The sequence below is a fragment of the Mesoplodon mirus genome (genome assembly GCF_964341445.2).
Source record: "Mesoplodon mirus genome assembly, chromosome: 1".
Lineage (NCBI taxonomy): Eukaryota > Metazoa > Chordata > Mammalia > Artiodactyla > Ziphiidae > Mesoplodon > Mesoplodon mirus.
Window position 1 is genome coordinate 222,154,914 of NC_138976.1, and position 14,657 is coordinate 222,169,570.

At 40.3% G+C, this 14,657-nt stretch overlaps 1 protein-coding gene across 2 annotated transcripts in view; it reads right to left on the reverse strand.

Moving 5' to 3' along the window:
* CCDC25 (coiled-coil domain containing 25) overlaps nt 1-14,657 on the reverse strand; it is a 39,097-nt gene that overhangs the window by 11,996 nt on the left and 12,444 nt on the right. The window contains exons 4-7 of one of the 2 annotated variants that reach the window (XM_082616813.1): nt 12,924-12,975; nt 7,033-7,108; nt 2,943-3,046; nt 2,539-2,741 (exon numbers count right to left, since the gene is read on the reverse strand). In XM_082616813.1, coding sequence (XP_082472939.1) covers nt 2,539-2,741; nt 2,943-3,046; nt 7,033-7,108; nt 12,924-12,975 — 435 coding nt within the window. Of the gene's footprint in view, nt 1-2,538; nt 2,742-2,942; nt 3,047-5,218; nt 5,322-7,032; nt 7,109-12,923; nt 12,976-14,657 lie in introns of those variants that run through there. The other variant, XR_014293655.1, reaches the window with a different exon arrangement.

Here is a 14,657-nt window from a genome sequence, read left to right on the forward strand (position 1 = left end):
TTAAATCTCTGCATCAGTCTGTCTCATGCTGGCAGCTTATAACTTGGGGTAACACTTCTGGAGTTCTCCATTTGAATATTGTATTGTAAATGCAGTCACTCACCCTGTTTTAGCAGAACCCCCAACAGGGACGCGTGCATATGGATAACAAATAAATACCAGTGCTTGATCATAAAACCTCCACTCTGGCCCAATGATCTCTCTAATAATCCAGGGTATTCCAAGGAAACTAGGTCAGGACAGGGCAAGATAGCTCATATTGATCCTATACCCTTCCCAAAGGAATCAATAACTTTTTTTTTTTTTGGTATACTTATCACAAATGAAATCTATGGAAAATAGTGGGAAAAAATCTAGGAATTCTGTGACTAGAAGTGGCAAGATTAATTTCCTTCTTTCTCAGAGAAAAACTGAGGCCCCTTCAGGTATAGTACTATGCATCTATAGAGAGTCAGTATAGTAGGCAGAATAATGATCTTACCCAAATGTCTACATCCTCATCTCCAGAACCTGCGAATATGTTACCTCACATGGCAGAAGGGACTTTAATTAAAGACCTTAGATGGGAAGGGGTGGGATAGGGAGGGTGGGAGGGAGGGAGACCCAAGAGGGAAGAGATATGGGAACATATGTATATGTATAACTGATTCACTTTGTTATAAAGCAGAAACTAACACACCATTGTAAAGCAATTATACTCCAATAAGGATGTTAAAAAAAACCCCAAAAAACATAAAACTATACAAAAAAAAAAAGCTCATATCTTCTTTAGACTTCATCTTATGGAAATTTAGAGCTGTCATGAAGAGGAGAAAACTATAAATTGTCATGAAGACTGCTTGACACAGTGAGAATGGAGCTGATAACTTGGCAGTCTCTGAAAAGGCATGGAATCTGACTTGGTGAATAATAATGAGGAATGGAAAAACAGAGTGGATAAGGTAAGATGATGAAAGTACAATGGTTCATTGTGTAATACAAGCAGGAAGAGAAAAGTAGTTCATCTCTAGAAGTTCTTGTGAACCTGAGAGCATTGAGATAAATGACATTTGCAAGGACTTCTGGGAAGATGATGAAATGAAAGTGCCCGGAATGCTGTCCAGCTACTACTCGGCACTATTTCTCTAAAAATCAATAGATTCCAGAATTCATTCCCTTTCTGTTAATAGAGTTCCTGTGATTTCTCTCCATTTGTGTCCGATTCACTTATTTAAATTTAATTTAAAAGAGGTTTGATGTTCAATTTACAAAACTGAATTTTTATCATTAAAAAAAAAAAAAAAGATCTTAGATGGGGAGATTATCACGCAGTATCTGGGTGGGCCCAATGTCATCACGTTGGTCCTCAGAAGCAGAGAAGGCTGTGGTCAGAGAGGGGGCGGTGACTACGAAGGGGCAGAGAGATGCACTGCTGCTGGCCTTGAAGATGAGGAAGGAGTCACAGGCCCAGGAGTGTGGGCGGCCTCTAGGAGCTGGAAGGTAAACTGATTCTCTCCTAGAGCTCCAGAAAGAAACACAGCCCCGCAGACACCTTGATTCTAGCTCAGTGAGAACTATTTTGAACTTCTAACATGAAGAACGGTAAGATGATAAATCTATGTCATTTTAAGCCACTAAATTTGTGGTAATTTGTTATAGTAACAACAGAAAACTAATACAATCAGTATTTTCATGGCCTTATACACTAGAATTTCAGGATCCAAGATGTGTTTTAACTACTATTTATTGTTTAAAAACGCTGTGTTTTGGAGCAGGCCTCTCCACATTAATTACTTTAAACTTTCGAAATTTATAAAAAAGAGGTTTTAAAAACAGCTTTTAAGAGTTACTGGCACTGGCCTTTAGAGCGGAGACAATCTCATTCAAATACCATAGCTAATGTGAAACACTCAATAGAGTATCTCTTCTTTACCTGAAGATGTTTACAAACCAAACTCTGAAGATAACCTACAATGGTTTATCCAAGATTAAAATTAGCTATTTTATTTTGTACACTCTCATATCCTGCCCCTATAAAAGGGCAATTCACTTGACCAACACATTAGCATAAATGCCTTATTCTAACTCATTTAAGGCTTGGAGCTCGTTATATGTCCCTTCATCTACCAGAATACCAGAATACACTTGTCCCTCGGAATCCATGGGGGATTGGTTCCAGGACCCCCCTCAGATACCAAAACGTGCGGATGCTCAAGTCCCTTATAAAAATGGCATAGTATTTGCATATAACCTACATACATCCTCCCATATACTTTACATCATCTGTAGATTACTTATAATATCTGACACACTCTAAATGCTATGTAAATAGTCATCATAAAGGTAAATGCTATGTCAATAGTTGCCAGCACAAGGGAAATTCAGGCGTTGCTTTTTGGAACTTTCTGGAAGTTTTTCCACCCCCAAACATTTTTGATCCATGGTTGACTGGATCCGGGGATACACAGGGCCAACTGTACCATTCCTAAGGGTTAATCCCTAATTAAAACAGCAGTGAAGACTCTCCAAGTCAACGGCAGTGCCTTAGCTCCAACATACCTAAGTTCGTCCATCTCCCTTTTCTTTTTCATCTCTTCCTTTTCTTTCCTTTTCATTTCCTGAATCTGGGCTTTCTTCTCATTCCTCTCTTCGCGGTCTCTGCATTCTTTCTCTGCCTCTAGGTCTGGGAACCGCTCCATTTTGGTCTTTTCCAATCGGTTCAGGATCTCATTCACTTTCTTCTCCACTGTCACAATTTTCACCTTGAGGGAGATGGAGGGGAAAAAAAGACTGAATCTTTATGGCTTTTCTCTTCCCCCCAGAATAGGGCAGGGCCTTCCAGCAGCTTAGCAACCCAGCTTGATTCCCTTTAGGAAAGAGACATCATGCTGAGCCCTCAACAGCAGAGACAGACACCCACTCAGCGCCAGGGCACTGCCACCTCCGGTGATGCTCACACTTACGTCCTTCTGCCTGTGAAAGCCTATCTGTCCCACATCCATGTCGGCCGTTTTCTTCAGGTTAGACCACGGGGTATAAACCACATTGACGTTGTTCATCTTGCAGCCTGCCAAGAGAGACTGTCTTCAACATGTGGGCAGGAGGACGCTGAGCAATGCGTCCCCTCACCCACAATTAAGTCACCATAATCCAACAGAGGAACAGGCTGAGAATGAACAAGCCACCAAGTGTTTCAAACCACAAAATACTTTTTTTTTAAAAAAAGAAGCCACCCACAAAGGCAAATGGGAAAGCCGACCAACAATTCAAGCTAAAGTATTCTGATGAAAAGCAGGGTCAAGAGATCAGCTTCAGGGATCTTTGAGACTCTCTAAAATTGAATGCAAGTTTTATTGTATGTGTTTTTAAACAGGAAAGGACCAAACAGGTTTCCTCAGATTCTCAAAGGAGCCCTTGATCTAATAAAGGTTAAGCAGCAAGATAAAGTGATTCAAGACACCGGATTCTACCCTGCACTACCACAAACCAGCTGTGTCGCTTTGGGAAAATCCCCATGGCTCCTGGCATCTCATCTGAAACATGAGGAAACTGGACTAGTTTAGTAGAGCTTTTTGGTTTTTGTTTCTTTAGCTGTGGAACCTCTTTTACCAAAGAAAACATAACAAAGTAATCAAAGCAGAGATACTCTGGAGGAAACGGGTGCCAGGTATCCTGCTCACTCCTCCTCCTCCTCTCCCCTCACCACCCCCACTTCGTGTTTCCCCTCCACCCCTGACAGCCTCGCAGGCGGCTCTGAGAATCACAGTTTAATCACTGGTCCAGTGCTCTCTAAGGCCCTTCCAAATTAGATGGCAATACATTTCAATGTTTATTAAATGACCACGTACACTGGGGAGATCTGGTGAACACGGCCTTACCTAAGCGAGCAGTTAACATCGCCAAAAACGAGGCAAACTGGCAGCATGTGCCTCCTGACTGTAATGCATGAGACTTCACTTACGTAGTATTCCTGCCACAAAATGCGTAATGTGGTCCTACTGGCATCGGACCAACCCAAAGTGGTCTCCACTCTAAAAGTGTCAACGTCTTGAAAGACAAAGAAGTGTCCAGATTAAAGGAGACCAGAGATACATGATAAGTGAATAGAATGTATGATCCTGGATCAAAAACAAAAAACTGCTATAAAGTGACGGTAGTGGGACAATGGACAAAACTTACATATGGACTCTGTATAGCAGCATTGTACCCATGTTACATTTCCTGAATTTGATCACTGTAATGCAGTTACTTACGACAATGTACTTCTTAGGACATGCTGAACGGTCATGATGCCTGTGATTTTCTTTCAAACGGTTCAGCTAAAAAACCATTGAGTGAATTACAGGGAGAAGGCAAACAAATACGGAAAAACTGCTGATTCTAAATTTTCTTGCAACTTTTCTGTAGGTTTGAAATTTTTTTCAAAATTAAGTCAAAAAAATCTCCATGTGCAAGGCACTGTGGGAGATACAAACATGGATCAGATAATGGATCCTGCCTTTGAAGATTAAAGGAAGACAGATAAGTACATAAATAATTTCAATGAAAATTAGAAGTTATCAAGCGATATTGGAAAGATACAGGTGAAGAGTTAAGGGAGTTCAGAGAGGGCAGTGGTCACTCAAAGCTGGAGGAAGGAAGAGGCTCCGTGGGAGAGCTTAAGTTCCTTAATTCTTAATTTCTTAAATTCAGCTTCCTCATCTATAAAATGAAAGTGATACCTTAATTCAGTCGAGTTGATCAATGAACAATCTGTAATGTTCCTGGCACAGTGCCAGGCATGTAATTAACATTCAATGCTAATAGCTGTTATTACTATTACTGTAACTACAGCGTAGCCCTTGAACCTGAGCTCGACTCTAGACACGTGATGACTGAGCAGGAGTGGAACACTGAGGGCAGAGGGAACAACACAAGCAAAGGCACAAAGCAGGAAAACAGCAAATACCTGCTTTGGCTGGAGTATGAAATACATGAAGGGAAACAAAGTCTGTGGTCAGATCAGAGATGCTTAAATGCCAGCTTAGGAAGTTTGGGTTTAACTGTAGAGGCAAGGTGAAGGCTGTCACAGAAAGTGTCTAAGCTTTTAGAAAGTTTAATCTGGCAAGAGATTATAAAATGAATAAAGAAGAGGCTGACCAGATTCTATGACGACAAACAGCCCTGAAGGTGGTCAACCAGGGAGGGAAATATTTTAATAACACAGTGACGCAAATGTAGTGTACTTAGCAAATCTCACAGCAAAGACAATCTTCTTCACTCCTCAGCATCCTCTGCTATTGACTCCTGAGAGTGAGACGCTTGGGCTTAGCTCCTTATGAGTGAACTATCCCTGTGGAAGGCTGAAGAGGAGAGAAGAGTGATTCAGTGATTCAATGGCTCTTCCTCTTTTCTGCTTTCTTTAGAGCTAGTAAACTATAAAGGGATTAAGAAGAAAGAGGCCGGGCCAAGAATAACGAGTCCAAAGCTCTTTTAATAAATTCACAATCTGCTAGCCAGGGGCACGAAAACACATTAAAGAGGTTGCAACACACAAGGAAGGAGGATAATGACGTAGTTTCAATTTTCATTATTTTTCTTTCCATAACCAAAGATTTTAACTGGAAATCTGAGGAGCTCTTCTTCTACTCATAAAAATGCAGTGTCCTAAAACTAACTGCAATTTAATGACTTATGGAGTTGAAAGTGAATGGCTCTGTAAGACAAGACTTCCAGTTTCTTTGGCTAGGCACCTGATTCAGTAAAGCTGCCGAGTGAGATGCAGGCAACGCGGACTAAGTGATGGGGGAGGGAGCACACTGCCCAGCTCTTCTTCTAGAATCACCAGCTCCCGGGACCCGTTGTCGTCTCTGTGTCTGCCCCATGCTTATCTTCTATGCAAACCACATTTTTTCCGAACCCTCTGGATCACCCCTCAACTTTACATCAAACCAAACGTACCTCTACCTTATCCAGGTCCATGTCCTACAACTAAAATCCAGTGTACTAGCTCGTTCCTGGCAGAATACCATCACCCAGCTCCCCTTTATAACTGCCACCTCCACTCCATTAAGTGTCCTATACTGACTTGACAAATTAAATCTTGTACAGTAGAACTAAACCAGCACCAAGGCCAATACTGCAGGTCCTACTTAAAACATGGAGGCCAATTGTCTCAACACTCTTTGCACATTAGAATCACCTGAAGAGCACTGTAAAAATACTGATTCTAATGCACAACCCTAGACATATTATTTAAGATTCTCTGGGAGATAACAAGATCAACGGACTTGACATCTTCACAGTTTACAGGGAGAAAAAAGTATGGAAGGAGAGAAGGAAAGAAAGAAGAAGTAGGAAAGAGTAACTGGGAGACTTGGGTCCTAGAATCTAATAACAAATCACGGAAACAAAGACATCAACCAACGTTACAAATAAAGCCATGAGACACATCTCTTGTTTGGCAATTAACATAATGTAATTTCCAAAAGTCTTTCTACAAGTAACCTTAGGGGTAGGCAGGTCTAGACAATTTTCTTTTCTTTTTTTTAATTTATTAATTTATTAGTTATTTTTGGTTGCATTGGGTCTGTTGCTGTGTACGGGCTTTCTCTAGTTGCGGTGTGCGGGCTTCTCACTGCAGTGGCTTCTCTTGTTGTGGAGCATGGGCTTTAGGTGCACGGGCTTCAGTAGTTGTGGCACACGGGCTTAGTGGCTCCGCGGCATGTGGGATCTTCCCAGACCAGGGCTCGAACCCATGTCCCCTGCATTGGCAGGTGGGTTCTTAACCACTGCGCCACCAGGGAAGCCCTAGACAGTTTTCTATTCAAGGTAAAGAAAACTGGGTAAAAAAGACTTGAGATAGGGCCATGAAAATGAGAGGGGCAGGGAGGTTGGCTTTCAGTTCTCTGACAGGTAGTGCAGCTGCATCTTAAAGAACAAAACAGGGGAAAGGCATGTTACGTGTCATTCCCTTGACTCAAGCTAAAGTCAGTAATATGTTCTCTAAGACGTAATCATTTCAGACACAGAGAAAGCGGTGTTAATTCTGAAAACACCTCTAGGAAAACTGACCTTGAATGCTATTGGCCTTCACAAGATGGGCACAGTCCATCAGTACTTCCTTTGGAATGTCTTCTATTTTCTCCCCCTGAAACACAAGAATAAACCAAATGGTCCACTACCTTGTCACTGATCAATACTGGAGCACTTTTATAGGGCTCTGCAGGGGCTCTTCAACTGTACTTCAAAACATTGAAAAATGAAGTCCATTGTGGAAATGTTTAAGAGAAGGCAGTAATATGGAAAGTCCTGACTTAATAAGTGGGAAAAAAAACAGGGTATGAAAGAAAACCACTAAAATATTAACTGTATTTATGTCTGAGTCATTTTTCCCTCTTCTCTTACTTTTAGAAACCTTGTGGAGAAATGGTGCCTATTTTTGGCAATGGGAAGTCTTCTTAGCTGAGGTCCCTACAAACTCCCTCTCAAGAGACATCTTCTAGTTTTGGGTCTCCGTGATCTGTTAGGTCATCTACCCTTGGCATTAGTCAGGAACCAAGCTCCTGGTGTGTTAGATGTAACCTTCTACCATAAAAGAGAAAAAATACTGATTCATTCTCTTTACAGATACCATATCAAAGTCAAAGCTGAATAAGCAAAGCCATTCCAAAAGAACAAAAATATCTGAGGCAAGAGCTAGTGGAAATCAACTCAGCACTTGGCTGTTAGGCATGGGATTACTGAAGCGCTTCTGTCTGGGAATGAAATGTTTTATCTACCTAAATATTTGAGATAAATTAAGTTTATTCCATTATGTTTCTATTTTTTTCCTTATTTTAAATGTTTCAAAATGGAAATCTCAATTACCTAAATGTTGACCAAAAAATACGTGATTTAAGGTTGTCACTACTTTAAAGCCATATCTCATCCTGTGAGATCCCCTGACCACTTAAATAGAGGATTCTGAATTTACCATCTTGATAACACAATGTCATCATCATGAATATCAACCTTTACACTAGGCTGTAATACAGTGATAGTGATGCCTTCAGGGGCATCTAAAATACACAGAAGCTGACTGACCCTATACTAAATAAGTCAAATCAATAATTAAAAAACAAAACAATAGCTACCACTTTTTGAATATCTGCTTTTTGAGTGCTAGGTACACTAAATAAATGGCCATATGAAATGGATAGTACTACGCTCGCTTTGCCAATGAAGAAGATGAAGCTTAGCGAGGTTAAGCAACCAGGCCCAGCTCCCAGTATCTAGTAAGTGACAGAGGTGAGAGGTGAACCCAGGACTAACTAAAGCCATGCTCTAACAACTGGCCCCAGAGTATGGTGCTTATGGAGTTTTTGTGGGAACGTACAGCTTCTTGGTGCTTGATATCAGGCTATGTCACAACATCCCTTCTTGCTACCTGTACCTATTGCTATTCCTGAAGCAATAGCCTCTTCTTATTTTGCTACTTCCAATATAATATGAGCAGACCAAATAAAATAAAATAAAATAATTCAGCTTAGCATTATGCATAAAGTCAGAGTAAACAAACTCTGCACGGAGAGTGTAAGGTACTCTCCATATGTAAAGGCCAGAATTTTGACTGTGGGCTTTGTGCCATCTGTGTTAATGAGATAAGCAACCTCTTGATAAGGGAGATTTTTCTATAGGTTTCCAAAACTCAAATAAGCCTAGGAAAAAACACTTGTTGGATATCCATGATCTTCAAGGCTTGGGTTGAATTCACCTGAATTTGACAAAGAAAGAATGAACACACACAGCGCTTAGCATGTGCCGAGCATCATTCTAAATGTTTCAGTTATGCTATAGCTCATTTAATTCTCACAACAACCCAGTAAGACAGGGACTGTTAGCTCCCTTTTACGGATGAGGAAACGGGCACAGCTGAATAACTTGCTCAGAGTGGCACAGCTGATAAGCAGCAAGGCCAGGATACAAAGCTGGCAGTCTGGCTCCAGAGTTTGGGTTCTGAACTACTTATGCCTAGTCTCACTGCATTTCCAACACTTACTTGGTACCTACTAAGTGCAAAGGGCTATGTCGTTTACTGCAGGAGATCAACCAGGTAAAAGTTCCTTAAGGAGCACATATTTTTATCTAGCACATTACGTGCTTCCAAAAGAAAATGAAATCAAACTCCTGTTCAAACAAGTTCTAACTGGTGGCAATGTGAACTTGGGACTGCCCACCGTTATTTCCACTTTCTGATGCAGCAGAACCCAAAGGAAAAAATTTAATCTGAACCAAAAGGAAAGTTGGGAACACCATACTTTATCTTCTCTAGACTTAAAATAGTTCCAAAATGGCAAGAAGTTGCCTAGGAAAATTCAGAATTTTGTTCCAGCAAAGAGTTCACAATCTTCTTTTTTTTTTTTTTTTTTTTTTTTTTTACAACACAGTTCTCAAAAATATAAATAGAATAAGTAAAGATGTGGTAGAATGTTTTACCCTGTTAGTAAATTAAGGAGTAAGTATTATAAGCATAATGAAGTACCATCTTGTATTTATTAAATTGGTCAAAAGGCTGCTATTTTTCTGAAGTTATAAAACCCCAAAAAGTTTTTGGAAAACCTATATATATCAGGTAGCATTTTAAACCAGCATAATATTTTCAAAGGGCAATCTGGCATAAAAGGAATTATCAAAATGTTTATATCTTTTGACCCAGTAATTTCATTTCTGAGAACTACTCTAAAAAAAGAAAAGAAAAGAAAAATAGAAAGTAGTTCATTAAAAAAATATTTCTTGTTGGGGATTCATAATGCTGAAAACTGTAAACAACTTATATTCTGACAAGGGAGCTTTCAAATTAACTGTGGCATATCATCAACTCAAAGCAGCCAGTCAAAACAATAAATATGAAAATAATGCAGTAACGTGAAAAAGTTTGTAAACTGTCACTTTAAAAGTAATACAATCTTTTTGATATCACGCTCCATGAGCTGTTCGTGTATTTTGGAGATTAATCCTTTGTCCGTTGTTTCATTTGTAAATATTTTCTCTGAGGGTTGTCTTTTTGTCTTGTTCATGGTTTCCTTTGCTTAAAAGCAAAAGCTTTTAAGTCTAATTAGGTCCCATTTGTCTATTTTTGTTTTTATTTTCATTACTCTAGGAGGTGGGTCAAAAAAGATCTTGCTGTGGTTTATGTCAAAGAGTGTTTTTCCTATGTTTTCCTCTAAGAGTTTTACAGTGTCTGGTCTTACATTTAGGTCTTTAATCCATTTTGAGAAAACTGTAATTCAAAAAGAGACATGTACCAGTGTTCAATGCAGCACTATTTACAATAGCCAGGACATGGAAGAAACCTAAATGTCCATCGACAGATGAATGGATAAAGAAGATGTGGCACATATATACAATGGAATATTACTCAGCCATAAAAAGAAACGAAATTGACTTATTTGTAGTGAGGTGGATGGACCTAGAGTCTGTCATACAGAGTGAAGTAAGTCAGAAAGAGAAAAACAAATACCATATGCTAACACATATATATGGACTCCAAAAAAAAAAAATGGTTCTGAAGAACCTAGGGGCAGGACAGGAATAAAGACGTAGAAAAGATGTAGAAAAGACATAGAAAATGGACTTGTGGATACGGGGAGGGGGAAGGGTAAGCTGGGATGAAGTGAGAGAGTGGCATGGACATATATACACTACCAAATGTAAAATAGATAGCTAGTGGGAAGCAGCCGCATAGCAGAGGGAGATCAGCTCGGTGCTTTGTGACCACCTAGAGGGGTGGGATAGGGAGGGCGGGAGGGAGGCTCAAGAGGGACGGGATATGGGGATATGTGTATGCATAGGGCTGATTCATTTTGTTGTACAACAGAAACTAACACAGCATTATGAATCAATTATACTCCAATAAAAATGTATTAAAAAAAAAGTAATACAATCAACCAGGGGAAGCCAAGGTGGAATGCAGACTGAGACAAAAGAACCTAAGTGTGTGACAGACATCACTGAAAGGCATGAGGTGGGGAGGACGCGGAGCAGCTGACAAGTAACTGTGACAAACAGCATTTTGAATGGAAACTGTAATTGCACTGTACTTCAGTTGATAAAGTTGTTTCTTATGGGGATACAGGCTAACAAATCTGAAACCACTTCCATATATACTGGATTCAGATAAGCAAATGATGGTGGATGGTGGGAGCCAGGCTTCCCACTGTCTGAGAAGGAAGGAATAGATAAACAAGGAAGGAATGTGAGAAAGGCCCCTGTAGTAACGGGTTCATCAGAGACACCAGTCATGGTTAGCTTACTGTAGATACAGAAAAAATTATGCATACGAATGACTCACATGGGTTAGTATACCTACACCTATTTCCTAGCTCTGTCACACGAGAGGGCCTAGAAGCAATGATACTCTAGTAGCAGTGAGCACACCCAGAGTCCAGATCTTGATTTCTAAATACCATTTCCCAATAAAAGAAACCGAAGTTCCTCAGAGAAATGGCTGATCCTAGGGAAAATACAAGGTGAGCCTGGAGCATCCTGAGTGTCAGAAAGTAAGGAAGTGCTCAAAAAGTAAAACGACAGGAGCATGTCCAGGGAACACAAGAGCCAAGCTGGCAGAGTGAAAGCAGGGACAATTTTAGCAACAAAATGACACAGTACTGGATTATAACCCAAAGTGAAAAGTAAATGTGTGAGTCCGTACTGATATAAGTAAATGACTGAATTAAATACATGGGAGAGAAGAGATGAATCTTCCTTACAGAAGAATTCCAAACAATATATGCAGGTACTCCCCAGGCCAGGACGTGGAGCTCTCCCCCTTGAGTACAGGCTGGACTTAGTGACTTGCTTCCAAATAATAAAGTATGTGGGGAGAAGAGCAACTCTCTAGTGAAGAAACCTGACAGACATTACCCTGGCCAGGAGGTCAAGGTTAACACCATCGGTGGTAAGTCCTAGCCATGCACATACCCCTGACATGATGGGAGAAGAGCACTTCACCTCTGTGCTGGTGTTCCCCCAAACCCGTAACTCCAGTCTAGTCATGACCGGGTCAGTACTTCTCAAACTGTCAAGGTCATGACAAGCAGGGAAAGAGTGACAAACTGTCACAGACCAGAGGCTAGGCAGACATGACAACTAAAATGCAATGTGGGACGCTGGACCAGATCCAGGAACAGAAAAAGGACAATAATGGAAAAACTGGAGAAATCCAAATAGAGTCCAGAGCTTAGTTAATAGTGATGCATCAGTTCTGGTTTCTCATTTCAGACAAATCTACCATGGTAACGTTAAGATGTTAGCAACGGGGAAAACTGGACATGGGGTATATAGGAACCTGTACTGCCTTTGCAACTTTCCTGTGAATCTAAAATAATTCCAAAATAAATATTTTAAAAAATACACATAATTATCCACACCCTATGATTCAACTACACAAAATACAACAGATGGATATAAAGACAGATGGGAAAAACAGTGGTTTTAGGTGACTAGGGAACATTAAATCTTTTCCCTTTACTACAATAATGCTGTTTTAAACCTCCCAAAGCAGCCCCTGATAACTAGGAACATATATGCCCTTGGTGAGGCAGGAGAATCACATGAGTCTGAGAAAAAGGAACTACAACATGATCTTCCTAGAAGAAGACAAAGTCCAGTAGTGTCAACTGAAATGACAGGGAGAGAGAGCAGAGGTGACACACAGCACACCTCAGCTGGCAGGACAAGGCAGTGCTTCCATCTGGGAAATATGTGCTGTGTCCCCTTCCAAGCCTCAAAAATCACCAGAATTGCCCTTCGTGATTTCCTGGGTTGGGGGAAGACATCTCTTCATTTGCTAATTTGTAGACTTTTGTACATATTTATTACTCTAAACAATTTATTTGCCAAAAAAAAAAAAAAAAGGACAGAGGACAAGATAGGATGCTCCTCACTACAGAAAAAGTCACGAATCCATGTTTAAATCCAGTTACCTTATGTAATCGAAGGTATACATGAGCCGAAGAGAGTTTGTCCACATGAAACCTACAAAGAATGAAAACCACTTTTAGCAAGAGGTACAAGATAACCATCTCCTCAGGCCACCTGCATTTAAAGCATTCCACTTCAAAAATATTAATTCAGTGCCTACTGCACACTGAGCACTGTGGGGGGCAGAAAACAGTCACCACCTCCAAAGAGCTCACTATCAACTGGGAGAGGTGAGAAAAACATGGAATGTTCTGCAGCTGTGTGAGGCTAAGTCCCAAGATGAGTACAGGGGGCAATGAATGTTAAAAGCCCAGGGAAGGGTGATTTTTCAAGTGAGAAAGAGCTATCAGTGACCCAAGGCTTCACTGATGAACTGAGACTTGGTGGGTCCCAAGCTGAACCACGGGACTTAGAGCAAACACGGGGAAGGAATTTTAGGGGAGAAGAGAAGGGAATGAAAGAAGTCAGCAAGACTCCAGTGTTTCCAAGCCTGGGAGACTCACAGGACCACTGACAGTAACATCTTACAGTTGGAGAGGGAGCCAGTTTGGCAGAAAGATGACAGGTTTGGTTTGGGAAATCCTGAGTTTCAAGCAATGGCAAAACAATCCAAAGCGAATGCCAATCACAGAGATGGAAGAGTCAGGTGAGGACTGAAGCAGTAAGCAGACCACATCACCAAATGGGTCAGACCAACAATTCATCCAGCTGAATTACCTCTTGACAATGACACTAATATGTGCCTCCTGGGAAAGCATGGTGATTGCCCTTTATGACGCTGTCCTAAAAATATTCAGAATGCCCTCTCACCCCACTATCCTAAATTTACCTTTCATTAAGGCTCTATCATTCACCAATTTAATTAAATCTTTTAAAACTTACTTCTTTTTTCACCTAGTCCAACATTTGGGGATTTTAAGTTTTTCCTATTTACAATTCACCAAATGAAGGTGACCGCTCTCTCCAACACCCAGAGAGGCCTCCAGAATGCTAGCCAACGATGTAACACACGACTGTCACCTCGTGATTTCTGTTAACTTTTCTCTTCCTTAGTCCTTTCCTTTCCAGACTGAGGAATGTTCAGTAAAATCCTGAGGAGGCAACGTCACATCCCATTATGCATTTCTTTAGACATTTTCTTAGCATTAATGGATTTTTTAGAGCTGAAAATGGTTACACACTCATACCTGGTCCAAGACGTAGGCCGTGTGATTCTATATAAAGGTCAAGATTTGCTGTTTCTCATGCCCTCTTTAAAAAGGTTAAGCATCTTGCTAGTCACTTTGGATAAAGAAAATTTTTACACATTTTTGGCAGTCTATGATGACTCTCGGTTTTATTCCTAACCATTAGTGATAGCAGAAATGAATATAACATCTTAGTTTATTTTTCTTCTGCTGGTTCATTTACTTATTTGCATTCCCACGTAAGAGACTGCTACTGATTATCATCTTCAGCTTGGCATTTTCCAGCCAGAAAATGTGTTTTTTGAAAATCTGGAAATTATACCTCACTACTCTGTTTCAGAGTCTTAGGAAAATACCCCATTAGTAAGCAGGCTCAACTGAGAAAACTTCTCCCATTCCAATTTGTTTTAAGTTCTCTATTTATAACAACTCTTTTCTACATACCCATAGTAGCTTGATTGTATTCTGATTTTCCTTAGAGGTCTCTGATGTGGAATTTTATCAAAAGACATACAGAAGTAGTTTAATGTATATACACACTGGGTTCAT